The following is a 25,826-nucleotide window of genomic DNA, read 5'->3' as shown; positions in this document are numbered from 1 at the left end:
CGCATGCCGCGGAGCGGCTGGGCCTGTGAGCCATGGCCGCTGAGCCTGCGCGTCCGGAGCCTGTGCTCCGCAACGGGAGAGGCCACAGCAGAGGGAGGCCCGCATACCACAAAAAATAAATAAATAAATAAAAAAAATGAATCAGGTTGAGATTTTGGAGGGGGTGGGATATCTAACTTAAATTTTATCTCAGTCTTTTATCTTCATCTTTATTCATGATTATTTTTATTAAATGTTCATCAAACTAGTAAGCCCTCAGCATGAGATGTCCTGGACTTACATAATTTGAGATGCCAAGAAGCCAAGCAGCAGACAGCAGCAGCACCACCACAGAGTTGAATACAAAATACAAATACTATTTTTACAATGAAATTAGCAGAGTGACTATTGCTTGACCAAGGAAGTTGGTGGAAGGCAGAGAGAAGCCGGGGAGACTTGCTAACTTCCCAGAAGAAAGCCTACTAAGAGGAATCAATCTCAAGAAAGAATAGGAAAATGAGGAACTGGCATGTATACAGCACTTTACAGCTTATAAAGCACCATTTTCTTACTTTAGCTTCCCTAAACACTATAAAGTGAGATTATTTTACAGAAAAAGAAACCGAAGCTCAGAGTGAAGTGTACAACCGAAGGGCACACAGCTGGAATCCAGGTCAGGGATGTGGTCAGAAGGGTTGGGCCTCTAAAGCCTTAGATGTTCAGACAATCCCCCTGCCGCCCAGACATCCAATGGCTGATAATGGGAGAAAACAGTCCTTCCTCCTTTCCTGGCACCTATGGCCACCACCTCTGAGGCTGGTACCTAAGGGTTTGATTTCTATACAAGGCACACCTGGAGGGATGCTGCTATCATTTTGCACCCATACGTTTGCTGTGCTCTCTGCTGCCCCAGTGACATGGGGCCACAGTAGACAGGTGCTGCGCTTGGTGAAAGAAGGGTGCAGAGGAAGGTTAGAGAAATCCCCCCTCCACACCCTGTACCATCCACCCACACACACAGTCTGGCCTTGGTTCCTCCACTGCAGGTGATGTCTGGTACAAGTATCTGCATGCCTCTGTTTACTTACCCGTAAAATGGGGAGAGGAGCATCTTGCTTTCATCCCTCCTACTGAGTGGCAAGACGGGAGCAGAGGTAGCCTGCTGGTCTGAACAAATCTCGAGCCAGGCCCATCCTCCTAACCTGCTCTGTGGGAGCCGCCTCCTATGGCTGAGTACCCCACTCTGATCCCAGGCTCCCAGGATCATGTGGGTGGATGTCAACAGGAGGAGCCACAGGTAAGGTTGTTGGCTCCCAAGGCCAACTGCTGCTGGTCAGGAGGGTCTGCCTCCAGACCCTGGAGGCCCTGCTGGGCCCAGGCACCCAGACGCTGGGGCTCAACATCCAGGTAGAGGCGCTGGCATGAGACATCTGCCCACATGTTTCCAAGAGGCCTGAGTGGGGGCCACGGGGCCAGCCAGGCAAGACAGGGAGCCCAGGGACTGGCAGGAGCAGCTAAGGAAAGAGACAGCATTGTTCTGGGACTCATCAGTGTCAGTAAACCTGGCATCAAGAACAGACTCACTGATGTCGGTCAGCCCCGGGGGACCCATTATCCCCTTTCCCTGCTTCACCTGTGCATTCTAAGCCACAACAGCATAGGACGCTTTCATTCCCAGAAGGCAGGTGCTCTGATGACAGGTTTGCAAAAGTTTAAAAGTTTATTCCACTATCCAAGACACTCAGCAGCATTGCAGTGAGGAAGGAGAGAGAGGATAGAGATGGACACTGAGAGCCCCAAAACAAACAGAAGGAGCCTCAGGACAGTAAGGAGTGTCCGCATTGCTTGGCACTTGAGATTACTCACAGAAGGAAACGGACTGAGGGGCTGAGGGTTCTGGGGATTAAACCACTGCTTTTGTCCTCCAGTTGATGCCCCACATCATCGTTCCAGAAACCTGAGGGATGACATACACGAGAAGCCGCTTCCATGTCTCAGATAGGACCTGGAGCAAGTCCCTGGCTTTGGTGGAACGTTGAGAGGAGCTGGACGTGCTTCCTTGGCAAGTTAAGCAACCTACGCCATAAGTGCTTCAACACTTAAAGCTGCAAAAATCTCACGTGCTTTCTCTTTTGTTTATTTATTTTTTTTTTCAAAAAAATAAGGTATAATGTATGCCTTTTAAAAAATCAGAACAATTGCATCCCAGGGCCTCGGGCTGGAGCCCCGCTGTGAGCCTGTGAAGGTCAGGGGTCCGGCCGCGCTGGGACGCCACAGCACGGGGCAGGAAGGGCCAAAGGCCTTTCCTTAGCCTTCTGCCCCTCGGCGTGTGACGCCCAGGGCCGGGGGAGATTCCGCGCCCGCTTGCCCGCAGTCCCGGCACGGGCCGAGTGGGGCGCGGCGGGCGTCGGTCCTGCAAGCCCGGCCCCGGTGTCTGGACTCTAGGCCGAGGCACGTGGGCAGCGACGCGGGGCCTCCCCGCGGGGTCCCCGACCCCGGACGCGGCGCAAGGCCGCCAGCGGGCGGGCGGGTAGGGCGCGCCTTCCCGGAGCGCGGGGCGCTGACCGAAGTTGGGCGAGTGCACGGAGCGTCAGCGGGCCGGGGGCGGCAGGTGCCGCGGGCGGACTCGCCAGCCAGCGCTGTGGCCCCGCGCTCCCGATTCCTGCCCCGGCCCGCTGCCCGAGCCCTGGGACTTCCGGGGCCCGGCGGCGTTTCGGGAGCTCCTCCAAGGGCAGCCTCCGGAGAGGGGAGCGCGCGGCGCGGTGGCCGGGCGGGGGGTGGCCGGGCTCCCGCAGGGGCGGCGGGCGGGGTGGGTTGAGGCGGGCCGGCCCCCTCCCCTCCCGCCCGCCCTCCCTTCCTCCCGTCCTGCAGCCAATTAGACAGCCCCCTCGGGCTGGAGGCGTGGGGCGCTCCATAAAGCGGCGCGGAGCTGTCACCCGCGAGTAGGCTGCGCACCGCCCAGGCCGGAGCAGGCGCCGAAGACTCGGGCGCTTCGGACCCGGGAGCGTGGAGGAGCCATGGCCACCACCAACGGGGCCGTGGAGAACGGGCAGCCGGACAGGAAGTCACCCGCCCTGCCGCGCCCCGTCCGCAACCTGGAGGTCAAGTTCACCAAGGTGAGACGGGCCCGCGTCCCACCCGACGGCCGCCTGGCTCCGCGCTGGGCTGCCCGGCCACGGTGGCGGGGACCTGGGGTCAGCAGGCCGGGAGCCCTGCTGCTCCGCTCCGAGAGTGCGGGGAGCTGGGGCGGCGCGCCCTCAGCTGAGTTCGTCCGGCGCTCCTGTGACTCGAGCCTCTCCGCTCAGCCGGGCCCTCCGAAGCAGCGTTCAGCACTGGGCATCCCGGGCGGGAGTCCACCGCGCACCCCTAAAGGGACTCCAAGATCCGCACCCCCAGACGGGCTCTCGGGCGCGAAAACCGGGAGAGGGAGGCTCTGCAGCGGCCGCGCGGTGCCAGGCTGACGCCCGGTGCGGCCCCGACGTGCCCCTGCAGGGCCCGCTTTGAAGGCGAGCGGTGGTGCGCCGTGACTTGGGCGCGGTGGTCTTCCCGCAGACCCTGCGGCGTAGTTTCCGGGGCTGAAGGGGTCGGGCTTCGAGAAGGTCAGAGGGTGCCTGAAAACACCAAGAGCGGACCTGAGAGGTCAGGCTGCCTCGGGAAGTGTCCGGAAACGTCAGCGGGAGCAAGCGGAGAGAAGTCGGGCACCTCCTGTGCTTAGCTCTTACCAGTTTACCAGTAGAACGAGGGCTAGTAGGAAGGTGCTCACTGATGAGACTGTCCCGGAGCCCAGATACCTTGGTCTTGGCAGATCATGGTCTCAGATCTGGGCCTGGGAAACCGCGGGTGGCAGGGCCCCATCGCGCCGCGGAGTCCCGAGTCTCGCTGTCCTTTTTGCGCTGTGGGCTAGGAGGCTGGAGCACCGGCCAAGCGGTGAGAACACCTGCCTAGGACAGAAGGGAAGATGGCGAGGCCTGGAGCCCGGGCTGAGCAGGGCTGGGAGCTCCGTTGCCAGCGGGGAGCGTGTCCCCTCCGGTGGGAAGACACCCCGAGGCTGTTTGGAGGCCGTTGGGCTGGCGCTGGGGGCACTTCAGGGGTGCAGGCCAAGAGCCACGGTTGGCTTCCCTTTCCCCAAGTTTGTCTCCTTTTATTTTTGCATCTTATCCATTGCCCCCAACTCCAGCTGACACAGCACTTAGAAAATTCCTCCATCAATTTTACTTTCACAAGTAGCAATTATGTCTCTCAAATAGTTTTAATCAAGCAGAGAAAGTTGTAGGCCACTATGTGTGGCCTTCAGATTTTGATCTCTTGGCGCTTATTGTCGGCTGGACCTCTGATCACATGACATTAAAATTAACTGTTTCCAGAGGGCTCTATAATCAACAGAGACACTTCGATGGAGATTATTTTTAATGTAGTTTCCTAAGTAGTATCAGCTTCAGAGTGCAAATTCCAACTCATATTCTGGGAACAGTGAAAATAGTACCTAAATTTTTTTAGCCCCTAACACTCGTGGTGGTCACCTGTTGTTGTTGATAGTAGCGTTTTGTTTTATTTTTGTTTTATTGGATTTTAAAAAACAGTATAGAAACCAGAAATTACATATATTATTTTCCTATTCCTTTTTACCTTTTTTTAGTGCTATCAGAGCAATGGAGCCACATATGGAAAGTTACCTCTTTGTCTGAAATTCTTTCTGCCCCTTCACAAGTGTAAATGCAGCCCTTAGGTAGAGAGGTGGATTTTAGCACATTCACAGAGTGACTGGTGTTTGTTGTCCTGCTGGGTGCCCCCTCTTCTTAGTGGAACAGAACCGGGTTGTGACTAAGGCTGAGGGAAGGGCATGAGATGGAGGGGGCTGGAGAGCCAGGATCCATAGTGGCTCCTAGGCAATGATGACTGCGGCAGCCTGACAGTAGGCTGCTGTACCTTCCTTTCCTCTGGAGGGCAAGGCCTCTGCCTCTCTGTCCTTGCTCCAGGCCCACCTCCACAGAGGTCTCCTCCTAGCAGTTGTGGGGTTGGGGCAGCCTGTGTGGTTGTGACTGAGGGTGGGGAGCCCAGGCAAGCAATGCTTAGGGAGCCCCTGGCTGCAGAGGCAGCCCACAGGGCTGAGGAAAGAAGCGGGAGAAACAGAACTACAGTATCGAGGCCCCCGAGGCCCCCCGAGGCTCCCTGGCTGTGGAGTGTGTGAGCAGTAACGGTCTGTTATTTTTCAAACCTGACTCATGGTGCTTCTTGTTAATGGAGGACAAGCTGGAAATGGTGGGTCTGAGCCCCGGCCTTGGGGGACCATTTCCCAGGGTAAGTCCAGTCTCCAGAAGGACGAAGTTCCTTTGTTCTCATGTTTTAACACTGGGCTCTGCTCTGTGATTTTGGTGAGGGGGGGATCCCCCCAAAACCCCCACATAGGTCTAGAGGGTAGCAGCCCCTTTCACTTCATAGGACCCCTTCCTTTCCTTCCAGTAGCAGAAATTCTTTTTTAAGATTTTCTGGCTCATTAAAACACTGGTTTTTATGATCTCTTTCATGAAAAATAAAATTCACTCAAATTTCCTTTTCTGAAAATATGCTCCTTTTGAGTATAGCTGAGGTCCAATGGAAGTTTCTATAAGTGGCGTCAGCAAAACTCACTGGTGTGACCACCACCTTCGCCTCTTCTGGGGCACCCGTATCTTGACAATAGCTGTGGTTTTCCAGCTCAGTCTGGATAGTATACTATTCCTTCAAAATGTGAGTCCCATTCACTCAATGTAACATAATTTTATTCCTCTATAAGTTTTGTTTCATACCAATTCACAAGTCAAGGGGAACAGTTTTTTTCTAGACCCATTTTTCTGTTTGGGGGTTCAAAACAATACAGCCAGCATAATTGGTAGGCCACACTTACCCCTTCCTCATTTGTGTTTTTGTTTTCTTTTATTGGAGAGAAAAAGCAACAGTAGAAACCACTTACAAAATTACTTACTAATGTAGTATAAAGAAAAAATTTTTGCTAAATTAGAAACATTGTGATGGGAAAATATGAGTAGAGTTGAGCAGTCTGAATTTTTTTTAAGTGCTGGTTAGAAAGGACTATGGATCAATGTCATGAACAACCAATTTTTTTTTTTTTTGGAGGAGCATGCTTGGAGATGAAGTATAACAGACATCTGATCATTGCAATCTGTTTTTATCCCCTTATTTATATTCTCTTCTACCACCTTCTCATTTTCCCTCCTCCTTGGAATTGATACCAGGAAGGTCCTAGAATCAGCAGTTTTCACTGACAGTCTCTATTATCTAACCCACGAAATTTCATCTTCCGACAAATGGGCCTCTCTTCCTGGCTGCACTTTCCTCCCCACGCTAACTTAACTCCTCTTCTCTACTTATTAATTTCTCACTGTTACCGAGTGATTGCTTGCTGGATGGCAAAAGTGAACTCTTGGATTTGGTTTCAGCTGGAAGAATAAACCTGTAATTGTAGCCTGGCCTTTTCCGCGCGCTTCCCTGGGGGCCTGGCCTCACGTTGAAGGCGCTGAGCTTCCAGAAGTCAGATGGGCACATCCCACGGTCGAGGGTCGCTCTCAGCTCTGGACCCCACACAGGGAGGCAGGGGCCCTCTGCCCACCTGCCCAGCCAGAGCTGGCCTTCTGTGCATTGTCCCCACCGCACTCAAATTTCCCTGATTTCCAGGGAGAGTTATCAAAACAGTGCACCAGCAGCTTCCCAGAGCGGGCTTCCTTCCCTGTGAGCTTAGGATTTTTTACAGGACAGCCCAGGACAGAGAACATAGTCAGGTCGCACACTGGATAAGTTGGCTCCCCTCTCATCCATCCTCCACTGGGGAGTCAAGTATTCCGAATGAATGAAATTCACAGTCATTGAAATTAATCCTTGTAGTGATGCAATTCTCCCTTTAAATGACTCAAAGATATGCATATAGATATAGAGATAGGATAAATGCGTATAGAGATGTGCATATAAACATATGCATATAGATATAGAGATGGAATCTGATGAGCTAGTTCTGCACTTAGAAATTATTGATGGCATTTTACTCGATGGAAATGCTTCTAAAGCATATCAGTCATGTTTGCGACTGGGGTCTCTCTGATGCCGCGATGGGCTCTGATGACCAAGTTGTCCCAAGCTGGTACAGCAGGAGATTGCCTGTCCTCTCACTGGGTAGCCAGGACCTCCATTCTGTCAGAACATGTTTTATGTATTATCTGTCACCTCTGTTCCTAGTTCTTTCCCAAAAGCCATCTCTTTTAATGCTTTTTTAAGGCAGTTAGAACTTAGGGTAAACTAAGAGTAAATAGTACACACATTTCAGTGCATGGACTTGTGAATTCTTTTTAGTTTGCTCATGATGTCTTTTTCTTTTTAATGTCGCTATTCTCGGCTGTGTTCTAGATAACTGAGTCTCGGAACTAAGTGATTTTTGTGAGTTAATTCTTTGGTTCTGGATATAAGCCGTTATTTGCTACATATGTTAATATAACCAGAACATTTCCTAACACAGATATTTATCTTTGTATTCTAATACTGGCTTTTATTAAGCCCAACATGAAAATAGACATTTTAAAGGGAATGGGGGAGGGGGGCTGATGTGCATTAATGAGGGCTAAAGGGTTATAGTAAGATCCTTGTATAATGCCAGTTCCTTGGTGATCTAGCTGGGGCTTGCAGCAGGAAGGAGGGAGAAGGTAGTGCTCACTGCTGACATACTCTTCAGGGACAGGTGGATTTCTTGGCACCATATATATATATATATATATATATATATATATATATATATATATATACATACATATATATATATGCATATTTAATCTTCCCCCAAACTTGCTGAGTGTGTAAAATTTAACTTATACCCTTTAAGTAACTATCTAACCCTGCTATTTCTCTGTGAACCCATCTTATTGTTTAAAAAAAGAGAGAGAACATTTTAGAAAAAAATTCTAAATTAGTTTTATTGTGACAAAATGTAGTTCTCTGAAAATGTATTATAAGTCAGGAGACTTGTATTCTAATTCTGAGTGTGCTCCTGGTTGGGCATGTGGCTCCATCCCCTTTCCAGGTCCTACCTATAAAAAAGGCTGACAGGTAGGTTGGAGGGACGGAAGGAAAAGACGTTACCTAAGGTCCTCAGTATGTTGGAATTATATGATTTTGATTTAAGCCTAATCCATTACAACTTCCTTTCCTGGTTAGATATTCATCAACAATGAATGGAACGAATCCAAGAGTGGAAAAAAGTTTGCCACATATAACCCTTCAACTCTAGAGAAAATATGTGAAGTGGAAGAAGGAGATAAGGTGGGTGCCCCCCCCTCCAGTAATTCAATTACAGATCACTAGAGGAAAAGGAAACGCTTCAGCTGAGTTATAAGTCAGAACTGGCCCACACTGAGGTTGGACCTAAGCGAGCTGCTTCTCAGACACTTGGCCCAGAATGGGATCAATTAGGGACAATGTGCTGCAGAGTCACTCTCCTTTGATAGATGTTTCTCCATCTATGAGGATGACCTCAGCTATCCTTATCACATGGCTAAAGGAAAGGTTTTTTATCAACTGTTTGATACTGATGGCGTTAAATAATCTTTCCAGAAAGCATTTCCGGCTGGTGTGTTTCACCAAATGCAGCATTCTAGCAGGAGACACTTTAAAAAAAAAAAAAAAAAAAAAAAGACTTGAAGGAAAAACGACTTGCTAAGTCATGCAGAGGTAATAATGTCATGCAACTGCCAGATTTCTTTTCTACCAGAAACTTAAATTATCTTGTAAAGCTATAGTCTATAACCCTATTTGATAGTGCAGGGTATATTTTATAAGCTACATTATATGTGTACATTATATTTTATATATATTATTATATATAAAGCTAAGGGACTCCTGGTTGTGTCCTTGATACATTTCAAACCATAAAGTATCTTTTGAATATGTATCACTGGGGGAACCGTTGAAGGTACAGCTTTTGTAAGGAGCGAAGGTAAACGTAACCCTCTCCTCAACCACTAGAGTACTCATCTGATGTTCTTAAGTGTGTAGGTAATGTTGAATGTGAACAGGGTGAATGGCACATGTGTAAAAGAGGCTTGATTTGATCCTACTAGTGATGGTTTTGTGATAGGTATGCAATGCACAGTGTTTCCACCTATACATACCCTCCCATGTGCAGCGCCCCATGCTAAGCTCTGTTTACAAAGATACTAGCACTGAGGAGCTCGTGTCAAGATGTGAAGGTGTAGGGGTGAAGCAAGATGCTGAGCAGGACTCCCAGGTGCAGTATACAGGTATCAGGGAGGAGAGTAAGATCCCTGCCCGCGGCTCTGGCTCGTCCCATGGTCCGAGTGACTGTTCTAAGCACCAGAAGACAGAGGCTGCCTTGTTTCTGCAGCTGGAGAGGTCCTGGCCTCCACTCCAGAGCCTGGGACAAGGAATTCAAAGTCCTGATATCTCCCTTGCCAAAGCTTCTGCTCACCTCCAAGCCCACTTTGGAGACACAGAATCCTGGTGGAGTTTCCCTCTTGACTGGTGCCAGGTGTCGACTGCTGGCTGCACCTCCCTAAGGAAGAGAGGCTCAGAGGGGCCTGGGGGGTGAGCCCCTGCCCATCAGCAACCAGAGCCTCAAACCCCATTTTTCTGAACATAAGAATGGGTGTCAGGGAATTCCCTGGCTGTCCAGTGGTTAGGACTACGCGCTTCCACTGCAGGGGACATGGGTCTGATTCCTGGTTGGGGAACTAAGATCCTGCATGCCTCGTGGCACGGCCAAAAATATAACAATAAATAAAAATTTAAAAAGAATGGGTGTAGGGCTTCCCTGGTGGCGCAATGGTTGAGAGTCCGCCTGCCGAAGCAGGGGATATGGGTTCATGCCCCAGTCTGGGAGGATCCCACATGCCGCGGAGCGGCTGGGCCCGTGAGCCATGGCCGCTGAGTCTGCGCGTCCGGAGCCTGTGCTCCGCAACGGGAGAGGCCACAACAATGAGAGGCCCGCGTACTGCAAAAAAAAAAAAAAAAAAAAGAATGGGTGTCATTACTCTAAACAGCTCTCATTCATTCCCGGTAAAGAAGAAGTTTTGATTGTAATTCTTCTATCAGTGCATAGATGATCCCGTTCTTTTTCTATAAAATCATCACAGTTCTGCCCCCAGGGGGTAGGTGAGGTGAGGCTAAAGGGAGAAAAAGTCCCTGATCCTCTCCATCTAGGGACTTTTTCAATGTGGTCAGTTCTGAGATCCAGAGGAGGACTCGTACCCCCGTTCTTGCTATTGGACTGCAGTCCTCAGCTGGAGTAAAATGCCAAGACAGACATTTCCCACCTAATTGGTGAGCTGTGGGAGTGTGTTTGTATCCAAACTGAGGTAGCAAGTAGATGATCTTTCCCTACTTTGGTCACCAAGAAAAATAATTAAGGTCAGTGGTTTTATGACTATTTTAAATGCTTTGTATAATCAGAAGGAAAGTTAATCCTTGGCCATTGTAGAAAACTTGCAAGACTTAAGATATAAAGAAGAAAAATACCCCTTGAAAGCCCCCAGCCATTATAGTGATTGGAAACCTTGCTGTTGCTCTGAGCTGCCTGCCGCCCCTCCTTCCTCTGCAGCGGGCGGAGACTCTGCTGTTCTCTAACAGCTGAGCCCTCAGCGAAAGGTGACACACTCTCTCTATTGTTTCGGCCGTGCAGCTCGACGTAGACAAGGCCGTGGAGGCTGCACAAGCCGCCTTCCAGAGGGGCTCACCGTGGCGCCGGCTGGATGCCCTGAGCCGCGGCCGGCTGCTGCACCAACTGGCGGATCTCGTGGAGAGGGACCGCGCCGTCCTGGCCGTGAGTACATGCACACAGGGGAGGCGTGGGGCCAGCCGGCCTCCCCGAGGGCCCACCCCCGTCAGAGTGTGGGAGAAAGGACCTAGGGTGCTGTTTTGTGTGGCGGTGGGACTGCTTGGTCCTTTGAGGTGTGGCTTTCTGGCCATAGGCAGGCGTCTATGCTACTGGATGCATACTTTTTGTTTTGAAGTCAGACTTTTGTCCCCTGCAGCTCATCTTCTTGGCCTGGAGGAAGTTCAGGTCCATTAGTGGTTCCCAGACTTGAGATGTTCACAGACAGCTAGGCTGGGCTGGGCTATATCCTGGTCCCACCTGCACAGTTATGAACTTAACTTGTTTTCTTACATGAACTCCCTTTTAAAGTGAAATTTAACCTCATCCTAAGTGACAGTATCCATGAAATTACAGGTTTAGTGTGCTGGTATATTTTTTCTAATACTTGTTAAATACTACCACTTACCATGGAAAAAGTGTCCCCATATAGCTTAAAAATCACCCCTATTTCACCCCTGAAATGGGCAGTGGTGAGTGTGTGTGGAGTGATGGTGAGGGCAGGATAACCTAGTTATAGGAAACCTCAGAGTATGAAAGACCTAGGTTCAAACCCCAGCTCTGCCACTTACTAGCTGTGTGACTCTGGTCAAGTTGTTTAACCTCCCTGAGCATATGTTTCTTCATGGACAATATCACGAATAATGATATCTGAGTGTTGTGAGAATGGTCCATTTAAAATTCTTAGCAGTCCCTGTCACACAGTAAGCACTAAATAGATGATAGCTATTATTAATGCTATCTGAAGACCCAGGTTCTAACCTCAGCTACGTGTTCTCCTGGCCAGCAAATTTCTAGCACCTTAGTTCCTCAGCTGCAAAATGGGGATCTTTATTCATCCCACTGCATGAGGTTGGCCTGCTCTCATGAGATGGGCTATGAAGACATTTAGGAGTTGTAAGTACAGAATTGAACGAGAGCCTCAGACCTTCTTTTGATCTTGCAGTGGGTGCTTGATCAGAGGAAATCTTGGGGCCCCCTTGTGCCTTGAGGCCCTTTGCAGCCTGCACACGCAACCCTCATATGGCTCAGACTCCTGTGTAAAACTTGCACCAGACCTGGAGGCCCAGTTGGTAGGAAAGGAAATCTCCTTTTTGGTCTCTGATTTGGAAAAATGGTTCTTTCCTTTCTTGATCTGATGCTGGGAATGAGTAGTCAAGTGGACACCTGTGTGGAGGTCAGTGCCAGCTAGGACTCTGAAATTGCTCTTGACCCTGAGTGTGTGTCTTGGGGTGGAGGGTGGAGAAACTACATTTCGGGTGCTCCTCTGGGGTGCGTTGCCCTGAGGGTGCATCCGCACAGAGAGAACTGCACCTTCCTTCCGCCCTCCCCAGCTGGCCAGCCCGAACCCGGGTGAGAAGAGCTCCCTCCCAGGGTCAGTGTCTCTCTTCGCAGAGCCTCTGGTTTCTTCCTGCAACGAAAGCCAGTCTCAACTCTCAAGCTGCCAAACTGGCTTCTTCAAAAACATTTCTGTTTTCACCCAGCATGAGCTCATCAGTCTGCAATGTCCGTGAGGACTAATAGCAGGCGGGAGAGGATGTGCCTGGGCACCCTCCCCACCCTGTCCTCAAGTGTCAGTATCATCTTGGGGAGCAGTGGCTGCAAGGCCACCTTTAACTTCAGCCCACCTGGCTGTCCTGGCAAGACTGGTGTTAAAGCACACAGAGCAAGTCCCCTCTGCCATCTGACCTCGCTGCCCACAAGAAATAAGATCCAGTTCTTCGCCACATTGTGAAAGGGACAAGAGAATGATTGGCAAATACAGTTTTTAAAACCCAGACCACGTCACGGGAAAGCATGCCCTTGATGGGGTTTTCCTGCATTCTCCTGCACAAAGTGCCACTTTCCGTCACGTTCTCTTGCCAGCTTGGTGGCTTTGACAGAGCTGGGCGATTACTTTGTGTTCAGTGTTTGGAGACCATGTGGCAGATCCAGCAGCCCCAGCTCTCTGTCTCCCTCACTAAGGCACCTGGACCCAGACTCTGGCACTTCAGGCGCTCATCTTGGGAGCCTCGAAATAGGGGCTGTCCCTGTTTGCTCTCTTCTCAAGCAGAGCCCCACTTCTGAGCCCCTCATTTAAGCCTTGGCGCTGGGGCGTCTGAGGCATGTCCCACAGCACTTTTCCTGCATTCTTTAGTATCTGAGGGTTACCATGTGTTAATTTTTCAAAAGGCATAAAATGTTAAAAGAAATAAACTTAGAAGCCCCTGTGGTTCCCACATGGTCCAGACACAATAATTGTGTAAACGTCCCAATGAGTAACTAACACTTCATCTCTCAGATTCAGGCCTGTGTACTCACCTGCGAATCTTTTTTGATTTTTATTTTTTTAAAGAACTTCCTTTCTAAACCTGTTGTGACCCAGTTTTGCTTGGACAGATTCCATAACACCAACCTGGCAAATTCCTATTGTCATTCCAGTAAGCAAACGTGACTAAGTTAATAATAAAAAACAGTCAATGCTTGTTGAATGCTCATCATGTACCAGGCTTATTGTGGGCACTTGACCTGTAGTATTTATTATCCTATTTGGAGAATGCTGAGGCCCAGAGGGTTTAGGTAATCTGTCCTAGTTTATCCAGCCAGAGAGGGTAAGCCAGGGCTGGATGTGGGCAGTGGCTCCAGTCCTCGCACGTCCCCACAAAGCTCTGTCCCAGTCTCCTGCCTTTCTCTCCCATCCCAGAAAAGGGCCAAGAGTAAACTCCCCGTTCCACTGACAGACGTGCGGATGCTGTATGGAGCAGCTGGGCCCTGGAGAATTTTGGCATTATTTGCAATTGTTGGGTTTCCCCTGGGAAAACGCAAGTTCCAACTTGGAATGTAAATCAATAGGAGCCAAAGGTACAGTGTACTGGCTGTCACGTTGTCCTGACTTGGTCCCTGAGCAGCATCTACCAGGGGTGAGACACACTCCAGACCCAGACCAGCCCTGTCATCTCTAGCAACACACAGCCCTGTCTCCTTGCTGTCCCCAGCTGAGGACTGTGGAACACCTGTCTGTCCCTAAAAGGAAAAATGATGACAATAGTCAGAGCTGTTATTATCATCATTTGAATGGTGGATGTGGCTGTTACTATGGCTACACAGTGCTGTTAGTGCTTTATGTATAGGACTCCTCTAACCTGCACACTAGTCCTATGAGGTAGGTGCCATTACTGTTATTGTTGTTGTTTTGCAGATGAGGAAACTGAGGTAGGGATTCAGGGACTTGCCAAGGCCACTCAGCTAGGAAAGTGGTTGCCTCCTGTTCAGAGAGTTCTTGGTTCATTCCTGAAACAAAGATAGAGTAGCCCCAGCCATTCATGCGGCCATCCTACATCCTTTCCAGATGCAAATGTCCAGGGGCAGCGGCCTAAAAAGCAGTCACTGCCCTTACTGAAAGTCAGACGCCCCAAATTCAGTGCCAGCCATGCCGCCTACCCTCTGGATAACACAGATGTGTTCCTGGGCTCTGTTAGCCCCTGTGTCTGCACCTTGAAGTGGGAGCAGAGCCATCCATCTCGGAAATGAGGCATATGCGAGTGCACACGGAGGGGCCTCTCTTCCTTTGTAAATCATTCTCTCAGCCCAGTGACTCTAAAATGAGAATCCTGCCCTGGGCTATGTGTCAGGGTGGCCACTTCCTGCAGCCATGGATGACGGGAGGTTTCAGTGCTGGGCTCAACTGGGGTCGCTTGTCTGAGGGACAAAGGGGTTCTCTTCAGCCCGGCTGGAAACAGAAAAGAATCCCTGCCATTGAGTGGCTGTGCGCTCGCCTGAGGAGTCGCCCCTCACCACCAAAGGCCAGCATGCTCCCTTCCCACCGCGCAGCGCATCCGGCTGGCAGCCCAGTGCGGGAGGAGCTCGGAGTGCGTCTTTGTGCTGGTGGCACGACCCCTCTGGGCCCCGTCACTCTTTCCACAGCTGTGCTGGTCAGCAGGGCCAAGAGAAGGAACCTGCGTCCCCCTTTCTCTTTTGTTAGAGGAGCCGGCCCCTCCCCAGCCACCCCCCCCCCCCCCCCCCGCCGCCAAGTCCTTGAACCTTCTGAGAGCTCCCCGGAGCACACAAACCCATGTGTCCAGGTCCCACTGCTGGGGCAACAGCACTCCAGACAGATGACAGAAGACCAACGCTGAGGCGTATTCCTTCCCAGTGAGGCTCCAAACCAGCCTTGTACGCGCTGTCCTTCGTGGGGACCCATGCCTGTGCTCTGGCCAACCCTCCAGGCTGAGGTGTTTTGAAAGAAAAACAGTCCTTGACAGCCTGGGACAGGTCTTATTTTAAATGAGGTATCTTGCTTTCTGATGAGTCCCATGGCTGTGAGGTACTGAGAGCAATGTTCTAGGACCCTGCTCTCTCTCCCTGCCCTGTCTTTAACAACCTGACTGTTAAAAGGAAAACTTTGTCTTAAAAATATGTTGTCTTATTATTGCAGACCCTGGAAACGATGGACACAGGGAAGCCGTTCCTTCACGCCTTTTTCGTCGACCTGGAGGGCTGTATCAAAACCCTTCGATACTTTGCAGGGTGGGCAGACAAAATACAGGGCAGGACCATCCCCACAGGTGAGCCAACTCAGGACTCTCAGCCTCGCCTGGGGTCTCTTAGGGGTTCTGTCTTCTCACTCCTCTAGCTAGCCTCTTCAGAGCACCCCGGGTCTTTTCCCCAGAGCATCCTTCCCACACCCAAAAAGGAAATGGCACTGTGTCAATCCTTCCTCTAAGGAATTTTACTTTTGAAATTGAGTTAAAAATCACTTCATTGTGGAAGAGATAGGACTTAGAGCTGACACTTGGTGGGCTTCTGGGTTTCTTTCTTATCTTTTTACTCCTTAAGATCCTTAACCTAGTTTCATGCGAGCACATTCTTCTCTGTTTAATCTCTTTTCCAGATGACAACGTTGTGTGTTTCACCAGGCACGAGCCCATAGGTGTGTGTGGGGCCATCACTCCTGTAAGTATGACAACTTCTCTAGATAGATCTGTATAGATCCCACCCCATTCCCCTGTGGCCTTTGGAACCAATTTCTAGTGGGTTTTGATTCAATTGCACTGGTATTAATTGAACATTTGCTCTGTGGCATGGAGCTTGGTGCCTGAGGGTCATCAAGATGGATCAGACCCCATGCCTGCTCTCAAGGGGCTGATTCCAGGAGTGCAACAGAAGACACATGGATTCAAACCAAAGGGGTCAGGGATGGCCAGCTCACCTTGGGCAGTGGTCTCTCAGCTGGGCCTTGAGGATAAGAAAGAGTTGTTCAACAGGAAAAAGGGGTTTCTGAGCAGTAGGAATGGCCTGAGTGAGGGTGTAGAAGTGTCTGGACTACTTGGAGGGCAGTAGCAAGATAGCTGGTGAGGTCAGAGCTTAGGTGGGGACAAAGTGAGGAAGAGGAGGAGCAGCCAGCAGGTGGTACTGGCTCAGCATCCAGTATGCCTTGCTTCCCAGGGCCCAGGGCTTTATTCACTGGGCCGTGGAGAGTCTGGCAGGTGCTGGGGATGCCATGATGCTGCCATCTATTGGAGGAAACACCAGGCCACTGCACCAGCTGGGGAGGTGGGCGGCAGTGTGAAGAGGGCTGGAGAAGGGCTCTGTAGGGGCCAGGCAGACGTGTCCTTCAGCAACCAGTTTTGAGAACCGGGAAATGGTCAGGCCAAATGTGCTCTTCCCCATCAAGTTGGGAGGGATCACCTAAAGATGGGTGTAGAGTGAGAAAAGAAGAGGGCCTGGGGCCAATCCCACAGACCACCAGGGAATCCCGTGGAGAAGTCTGAGCAGCCAGGGTCAGGGGCCTCCCAGGGACGCAATACATTTCCAGAAAGAGACTGTAGTCAATGGGGTCATCTCCTACGTAGGAATTCAAAAAGACAGAAACACAGCTGTTAGATGTGCTCCCCAAGAGAGGCATCGGGGGAGTTGGGGCTAATGGAAGGGAACTGGGCATGTGGGGATGGCCCTTCCAGAAGTTGCAGTGAGAGAGAAGGGAGCTGCTAGAGGCAGAGGCCAGGAGAAGGTGTAGATTTGCTTGTAGGTGAGGAGAGCTGATGGCATTTATGTGCTAAGGAGTGGGGATCCAGAAGAAGAGGGGACCCCGATCACTATTGGGGGAGCCCTAAGACAACACCTGCTGTCATTAGCCAACCACACAGGCCCCTGGGAAATGGGATGTTATATTTGTTGTCTAGTGGTAGGAATTCCAGACAGAGCTGGGGGAAGAAATCCAGCTAGCCATTGGTCAGCCCTGCAGGGGGGACATCATTGGAGTATAAGGAGCCAAACGGACTGTTTGGGGGGTCGGAGGTGAGGCACGGCTAGAGTCAAGCTAACTGCACTCTTGGAGATGCTCGGTTTCATCTCGTCTCATCAAAGGTGATACTTAGGGCTTCCCTGGTGGCGCAGCGGTTGAGAGTACGTCTGCCGATGCAGGGGACACGGGTTTGTGCCCCAGTCCGGGAAGATCCCACATGCCGCGGAGCGGCTGGGCCCGTGAGCCATGGCCGCTGAGCCTGCGCGTCCGGAGCCTGTGCTCCGCAACGGGAGAGGCCACAGCAGTGAGAGGCCCGCGTACCGCAAAAAAAAAAAAAAAAAAAAAAAAGATGATACTTAGGCAGCAGTGTAGTGGAGGAAAGAAGCCTGGCCGTGAATCCTGGCCTTCGTCTGGGCACAGTTCCTCCGTGCCTCAGTTCCCTCTCCTGTCAACAGGAGCGGTAATATGACTGCCCCACGCAGGTGTGTGGGGATCAAATGAGTTCAGATTTTGGAACCGCACCTGGCACACAGTGGACTCTCAGGGGGCGAGAGTGCTTGTCAGGCCTGATGTCACAGCAATTTCAATATCCCTGCCTCTGGGGTGAAAGGATGACAAGATAGCATTTCCCAAGGTGTATTTCACCAAACACCCATTCGGTGGGGGTTAGTATGTGTTCTGTAAGGAGAGAAAGAGATCCTGTGGCATTTGCGTTTAGGAGAGGCGGGGCTCGTTTCTGTGGGACTTTTCGGAGATGTTAACATGCTGATGGCATTGTAAACCTCCAAGAGGAGAAGGTAGTACACCTATAGCAGAATCCTCTTTGCAATGACCAGCATCTCCCAGAATGCAGTTTAGGAGGCACCAGGCAGGAATGCAGTTCTGATCATCGCATACGCCTACATTACCTCCTATACCCCAAATCTAAACCATGCAAAGCAAGTGCTCCATGGAGGCATCGCAGGGCCTCCAGGACAGCGTATTAGTGGATCTGGGCCCCCCAACCACTCTGTGTTCTGCTGCAGTGGAACTTCCCTCTGCTGATGCTGGTGTGGAAGCTGGCACCCGCTCTCTGCTGTGGGAACACCGTGGTCGTGAAGCCAGCGGAGCAGACTCCCCTCACTGCCCTCTATCTCGGCTCTTTGATCAAAGAGGTAAGACATCCAAAGACAAAATATTCTGTGTCCTCAATTACATTCCCACTCCCAGGAACCAGGCCACCATCACAAGATAAGTCTGCTGCCCCATGGAGCTGTGCTGTGCATGCCAGCGCCAGCCGGCTCCCGGCCGAGTGGGAAGGGAATGCCTCCTGGGTTTCACTTGGCAGCTGTTCGTTCCCTCTCCTGCTTGTGGTCACTGAGCTAGAAGAGACTCCGTTCCTCCCACTGATCCTACGGAGAATACTTTACTCTTATTATGAGCTCAAACCCATGGTTTATGACCAAATATTTTGTCTAGAGAATTTACAGGCGGGTTACTTGGGAGGCAGGTTCTTTGGGCCCTGCACGTGTGGTGTATGAAATGGACCATTCTTCTTGTGGGTGGGTGATCTCGCCAGCTCCCCCTGGAGGGGCTACTGCTGAGCCCCGAGCCTCCTCACCAATGCTCTGCTCTTGGGTGACCGTCCTCTCCGTGGCAGCCACCGCGTAGGGAAATGAACAGCCCAAAGGGACACCTCCTTCCAGACACACCTGGCAATGTGTTTCAGTCATTTTGTCCCCAACTCGTATGTTGCAAAGAGTTTTAAAAAGAAACAGGAAGAAAAGAGGGATAGGAAGTAAGATCCATTCATTCCACTTCTCAGCTGGGCTAATACGACTGGAAAGCAAGACCTTTATTACTTAGATGTAAGGCTGCAGAGCAAATAATTGACCAATTTCCCACTTTCCTTTGACCCGTGATGTAGGACCTGATGACATCGTAGTAATGAGACTTACACATTCTAAAGTCACAACTGTTTAAAAAAGTGTTTAGGAAAACTAAAGACTCAAGCACGATGTTGTAAAATCTCGCCTTACTAAAATAATGTGTTTTAATGAAGACACTGGCATCCCCCAGGGGTTCAGCATGCCCCAGTGGTTCAGCATCCCCCACCAGTTCATTTGTGGTGCTCTTGGTTAATAAAGAGGACCCAGCATATGAGGAGCACCAAGCGTGAATGTGAAAGAAAAGTCGCTCCCTACCTTCAGGATGTGCTGGCTCTCGGCGTGATCCAGGTTCAACAGCAGGGATTCTGAGGGAATGAGACCATATTGCCATTTGGAACATTAATGGGGCAGATTTTAAAAATGAAAGCTGAAGCCCAGGAAGGGTATTTTGCAGGTACCTCCGAGTTGGCGACTGTGACCAAGGTGTCCCTTCTCCCTGCAACACACAGACAAACACACACACACAGGCACACAGAGACAGACCCATATAGACACAAACATAGACACACACAGAGACAGACCCATGCAGACACACACACACACACACACACACACACACAGAATGGTGCTCTGCTATGAAACGGCCACTGCCGTTTTGCTCAGAAGCCCTTTGGGGTAGGCAGGGCCGCCCAGAAGGAGGGTGTGTGCCTCACCCTGGCCCCACCCGCACACTGGCTGAGTGGGTCTGGTCCTGGGGTGGCGATAGGAACCGGGCCCAATCTTCCAGGTGAGGGTGCTGCTCTGCTCAGGGACCTCACCCAACCTCCTCTTCTGAACACCATCTCAATTTCCTCCCAGGTGGGATTCCCTCCAGGCGTGGTGAACATCGTACCAGGATTTGGGCCCACGGTGGGAGCAGCAATTTCTTCTCACCCTCAGATCAACAAGATAGCCTTCACTGGGTCCACAGAGGTAACCCTCCTTGCTGACTATGGGGGACAGTGGCTGTCGCTGAGAATTCTCCGTTTAGAGGCTAAACTATGATGACCCCGTTTTAGTACATATTTGTACTTTAAAAAAAAGTACATTTTTTTAGCAATCAGTTAAAAAAAAAGTTACTGGTCCAGTTTCCAAACTAAATAAATATCTAATTTATTTACTCAGAAGCCTCAGAAGAAAATATCCATAGATAAGATAAAATAAAAATTGAAATATCCATAGGATAAACAGCATAATCAAGGTTAAAAAATAAGCCTAAGGTGATTGGCAATATTGTAGTACTGATAGTACATTTGAAAGTGTAAACTTTTGTTTCAGAAATTCCATTTTGAAGCAACTACTTAGCAACTACTATTCTCATGAGCATTCAAGGACATACTTTCCAGTATATTGTATCCATCCTATATGATGTTTTACAGCCATTACAATAAGGAAAGCTGTCCATGATCTATTGCTGAAGCACAAAAAAAAAAGTAAACTGTAGGAAAGTATATACTATATATACATGTATATACCATTAGTAAAAGGCTGTGTGTAGAGAAATAGAAATTGCCTGGAAGGACTCCCCAAAAAATTCTTACTGTGGCCTCCTCTGGGGCAGGTCCTGGGACATTGACAGAGTGAGGGGAGATTAAAAACTTTCCCCTTTAATTTACACACATCTATATGTAGGAATTATTTCTAATGAGAAAGTACTTCTTCTGTACTTAAAAAAATAAATGGATAAAATTTCCCAGGCAATAAGTGCTCCCATCTCCCTCCTAGTTTAGTCCAGCTGGGGGCCCAAGACACACTCCTATGGCTGCTGGACAATAGCTGGAAGACAGGGGACTGAGGGGGACGGAGGGGCAGAGAGGGTCCTGCCCCCCAACGGCTCCTATGTCTTCCCAGTCTTCTCACCCAACAGCAGAAGCGTCCCTGCCCCTGCCCCTGCCCAGCTTCCCTCTCTAGGTGACTGCAGGGCTATCCATGGGTCCAGCCGGGTGGGGCTCTCACCAGGCAGCCAGCCTCCTGCACAAGAAGGCGGCTTCTGTGGCCCCAGGGATTGCTCAACTGACAGGCATCTCCCTAAGAGGGGTGCTTCCCACCGAGGCCCCCAGCTGTGCCTCAGCCTCACAAGAGATCACCGGCCCATAGCAGGCTGGTTTGCTTCAGGTACTCTCCCTGGGGACAGTCCTTATCACCTGGATCAGGCCATCCATACCTCCTTCAGGCCATCACCCAGGAGCTGGCCAAGTTTTAAAATGCACTCTTGGGGACTTCCCTGGCAGTCCAGCGGTTAAGACTTCACCTTCCACTGCAGGGGGGGGCGCGGATTTGATCCCTGGTCGGGGAGCTAAGATCCCACATGCCTCGCAGCCAAAAAAAACCAAAACATAAAACAGAAGCAATATTGTAACAAATTCAATAAAGGCTTTAAAAATGGTCCACATCAAAAAAAAAAAAAAAAAAAAACCTTTAAAAAAAAATGCACTCTCACCTTAGTTTTGAGGAAATAGCCTCAGCCCTGAAAGAGCCTAGCTCTGCCTCCTGCTGGCTATCCGGCACTAGGCCCCCGTGTGCACGCTGGTCTCTGAGAGTCTTCCAACTCAGAAGTTGGTGGCACCCGGCCCAAGACAAGTCACTGCTGTGTGCTGGGCCAAGCCCACCTCTAGCAGTGCAGGGGATGGTGGGTATATGCGGGAGGTTGGACATCGCAGTTTGGTGAGTGGTCTTTCCGTTGCTTCATAGGGAAGCAATTCTCTCCCTACCCCCTGGGGACCCTCAGTCTTAGGGTGTGTTTCCCATCCTAAAGGTTAACTCCCCTATTTCCCTAATTCTCAGAGGTTCCCTCAGATTATACCAAAGGACCACACAGACCCACCTCCCCTTAGTCCCTTGAGCTGGACCAGCCTGCTGCCGGGAGGGACAGGCACCAGGACAGGTGACAGCCAGCTCCACCACTAGCCAGCTGTGTGGCCGTGGGCAAGTCACTGGGCCTTCGAAGGCTCCCCGTCCACCCCAGTATGTGGAGCAACTCAGATCCGGGATTCCAGCCGTGTCAAGGTCTGATCCGAGAGGAAATGCTGGGAGAGGCCAGGGGAGTCAGGGGGCAGCATCGAGGCCCAGGGTGCCTGGGTAGGGAGGCTGCAGCCCAGGCCATGCCACACTCATGCCTCCAGGCTTGTCCAGAATGTGTGGGCCACATCCAGCTGTGTCCGAGGCTTAATGTGGTCTGGTTTTTATCCTGAAGGTTGGAAAGCTGGTTAAAGAAGCCGCCTCCCATAGCAACCTGAAGAGGGTGACACTGGAGCTTGGTGGGAAAAACCCCTGCATCGTGTGTGCTGATGCCGACCGTGAGTCTCTCCCCTTCCGGGCATTGTTGGGGCTTTATGGGACCCGTAAATCTCTCCCCACTTCCTTGCCCAAATAAGAACCAATTGAGAAAGACAAGCACACACACAATGGGGATGTTTCTCCACCTCGGGTTATTCCTCCATAAATAATAGGCAGATGGAGATCCAAACACCAGCTTTACTGCTGGTAGAAAGCTGCATTGGAGGAGGACATGTTTCATGTGGTAGCCAGAGAGGCCGCCTGTTTCTGCCCTTCATGAGTTTGCCTTCCCTGTCCTTGCAGAGCTGGGGCCATGACAAGCGGGCTGGGGTTCTTCTCCAGAGCCCCCTGTGTTGGGGGAGAGGGGGAAGGCCAAGAGGAGGAGGAGCAGGGCATATGCTCCCCCCACAAGCATTCATCATTCTACCCTCCAAGTTGGTACTTCCTATGATGCTTTCAGGCTCTCGAAGACTTGAGATGTTTCTTCCTTCTTTGTCTCAGATCTGACAAAACAGAGGCCAGTGGCAGGTGACCTTTAAAGATATCCTGCTGGCCTGGGTGCTGTCTCTCCCTTCACTACCTCTTCCCTGGGAAAGCCTCCCTGCCCAGCAGCTTGGAGGCAGTTTGTGTCTCATGACATAATATTAAAATAGACACTCTTCTTGGTTGTCATGTCCAGAAGAGGGAAGAAAGGGCCACATCAGACATTCATCGATCTGCTGACATGGTCTGCTGCCAGATTTTTGGTGTGACTTCCCAAGTACACTAAAACACCTTTGCCTTAAAGAACAGCCTCCCCCACCTGCCCACTGGTGCCAGGAATTCCTTTCATGGAGTACAAAGCCTTCCACTCCACAGTCAGATAAGTTTGGAATTGCAAATATCGCTGAGAAAAATGACCCTAGCACAATTTCTTGCCAAGGTGTAAATAACTGGTTTCATTTCTGCTCCTTGAAGCTGGCTTTCAATGGGAGAGAGGACTGGGTGAGGAAACAAGCCCCAAGGAAAGAAAGGGAGGCTGGGTGTGAAGGTGGACTGCTCATTTCTTGCCTGGTTTGGTGCTCCCTAATGGAAGCATCATCAGTGTTGCTAATGGTCTCTGGAGCCACATGGAACAGTTCTGGGTATTGCCCCACTGTGACCCACATTTGGAGCTCCAAAGAGCCAGACTCCTGTTTTGCATTCTTGTGCCTCCATATCTGGGTGCCCCTTCTGCACCTCAGCTCACCCTCTTTCCCTCCCAATGAGGAAAACTGCAGCTAAAACACAGGACTCCTGTCTGAGGGTTGGTTTGATAAGGGTCATGTGAGCAAGTGAGGTCATGGGCAGGTGAGGTGAGGATGTGACAAGTCTCTGTGCACATTAGTGCAGTAAAGACACTAAGTCCTGCAGTCAGGGGACCTATTTAACCCCAAACTCCATGGATTGAAAAATCCCCTTTCCCATCCTCTCTGTTTGGGAAGTACTGAGCAAAATTAATTTCTGAAACGTAGCCATCCCGGGGCCTGTTTTCTCATGTGGGCAATTAGAGTTGCAGCTGTCGCCAGTCCGGCCTTAACAACTTAATCGCTTCCTCTTCCCTCGCCGCCCCCTCTCTCCAGTGGACTTGGCAGTGGAGTGCGCCCATCAGGGAGTGTTCTTCAACCAAGGCCAGTGCTGCACGGCCGCCTCCAGGGTGTTCGTGGAGGAGCAGGTCTATGACGAGTTTGTCAGGCGGAGCGTGGAGTTTGCCAAGAAACGGCCCATTGGAGACCCCTTCGACGTCAGGACCGAACAGGGACCCCAGGTAACCTACTGACGTGTCAGATCTTGAGGTGCACGTCTGGGGGCTGAACCAGGCAGGCCTCTGGCCCTGGCCCTGTACAACTCTGGTGCTCTGTGACTCCAGGGGACTCCCTTACCCACTTGCCCAGCCACTTGAGGCTTTTGTTCAGACACTGATCAACAGTTCAATCCCATCAGGTCTTGGTAGTGTTATGAAATGGGGGTGGACACACAGAGCTCTGCTCTTTGCAGCAGATAATGCTGAGCTCCAGGCCTTGGTAGAAGGGAGGCATTCCCGGTTCATAAGTCCATGTGACTGCACCCTCCAGGCAAAGGACCAACCCTTCTCTGAGCCACCAGAGTCCCCAGGAGAGAGCCTCAGGCAGAGGCTGTCTTGCCTGGCTGGCCTCTGCAGAAGCGAGTTGTAACCCTGGCTGAAAGGCAGCATAGTACAGGTGGAGGCAGCAGCTGGAGCCAGAGGCCTCAGCCTGGAGGCCCTTGAGCCCATGTGCATTATAGGACAAAGTGACCATCAGAAACCAAAGAATCCCACTGGAAAGGGCTCGGAGGATGGGGATACATCTCCAGGCAGTAGGAACACGTCTCTGGAGACCTGGTTTTTGAAGCTAACAACAGGATGAAAATGATCATAACCACGAGGTTTAATAACCTCTTTAAGAGGGCAGGTCCTGTATCACTTTCTTACTAAGTATGCAGTGCGGCAGATGGATAAATATTTAAAAGAGGGCAGCCTGACCATCCCATGCATTATTAAAATGGAGTTCAACAGCAGCCTACTTTGCTTGTAGCCAAAGTCCTGCTCCAGCCAGGAAATTTCAAATCACATGTCAGGACTCACCCAATTTGTGTCTGTCCCGGGAGCTGGCTACTTACCCACTGCGTTGGCACCACGTGTTTCCACGGGAAGCCATGGATCTGAGGGCAAGTTTGGCTCTGTGATTTTGTGAAAGCCACAAGCTCCTTCCAAACCTCAGTTTCCTCATCTGGAAAATAGAGTAATTGATGAATATTATGAAAATTTCAAGGCACTTAATAAGTTTTTATTTTTTAAGTGGGGGGGGCATTAAATGGCAGGCTCCCTGATCTAAGTGGCAGCAAATGTCTGCATGACTTCAAGCCACATCAGTTAGGTCTTGCTTAACCATCTTGGCTGGGGATGGGGGAGGACCATGTGGAAAAGGTGTGTTTCTGGCTACAGTGCCCACCCCTGCCTTGCCCCATCCCACATGCTCTGTGGCTCTGGTGCCACGTGACCCTGGTGGAGAGAAACATCTCCACTTGTGGCCAACACTCCACATCCTGTCAGGCCTCAACCCCAAACCCAGCAGCCAGTGACACAAAGTTGTCTATCGGCCTTGGTTGGATTTCAGATATGAATACAGATATGGCCACAAGTCATTATCGAATCTGCTGTGATTGTAAAGCTAACCCAGAATCCGTGGGAAATATGTGAGCTGATCCCATTCTGAGGAATCCCTTTTACCCCATCATTATTCATAAGTCTCTTTCCAAGGCTTCGGGCTTGACTTTTGAAGCCAGATATAGAAATCTCTTCCAAGACAGCACAGTGGTGTTGATTTCATCAGTGCTTTTGATGCTGCTGCTGAAAGTCCTTTTGAAAACTCACTTAAGCCATCTAACCTCAGCATATTATTTTAGGATGTTGTTGGGTTTTTTTTCTGCCAAAGTGCTTTTTCATCTACGTTAATAAGGCTTTACTCCAAGAGGATTTACAGCTGTCTAAATAGTTCTGTCTGTCTCATGCCTGTAAAACAGCTAGCTGACCAGA

The 25,826-nt window shown here is 50.5% G+C and overlaps 1 protein-coding gene across 1 annotated transcript in view; it reads left to right on the top strand.

Moving 5' to 3' along the window:
- The first annotated feature begins 2,831 nt into the window (after positions 1 to 2,831).
- ALDH1A3 (aldehyde dehydrogenase 1 family member A3) overlaps positions 2,832 to 25,826 on the top strand; it is a 34,509-nt gene continuing 11,514 nt past the window's right edge. Inside the window, exons 1-9 of the mRNA XM_024114950.2 lie at positions 2,832 to 3,095; positions 8,176 to 8,280; positions 10,655 to 10,795; positions 15,261 to 15,390; positions 15,717 to 15,778; positions 18,095 to 18,223; positions 19,796 to 19,909; positions 22,170 to 22,272; positions 23,854 to 24,038. Coding sequence (XP_023970718.1) covers positions 2,997 to 3,095; positions 8,176 to 8,280; positions 10,655 to 10,795; positions 15,261 to 15,390; positions 15,717 to 15,778; positions 18,095 to 18,223; positions 19,796 to 19,909; positions 22,170 to 22,272; positions 23,854 to 24,038 — 1,068 coding nt within the window. The 5' untranslated portion in view covers positions 2,832 to 2,996. The remainder of the gene's footprint in view (positions 3,096 to 8,175; positions 8,281 to 10,654; positions 10,796 to 15,260; positions 15,391 to 15,716; positions 15,779 to 18,094; positions 18,224 to 19,795; positions 19,910 to 22,169; positions 22,273 to 23,853; positions 24,039 to 25,826) is intronic.

Source organism: Physeter macrocephalus, chromosome 11 (genome assembly GCF_002837175.3).
Source record: "Physeter macrocephalus isolate SW-GA chromosome 11, ASM283717v5, whole genome shotgun sequence".
NCBI lineage: Eukaryota > Metazoa > Chordata > Mammalia > Artiodactyla > Physeteridae > Physeter > Physeter macrocephalus.
The sequence above is the reverse complement of the archived record's forward strand: the minus strand, read 5'-3'. Positions and strand labels throughout refer to the sequence as shown.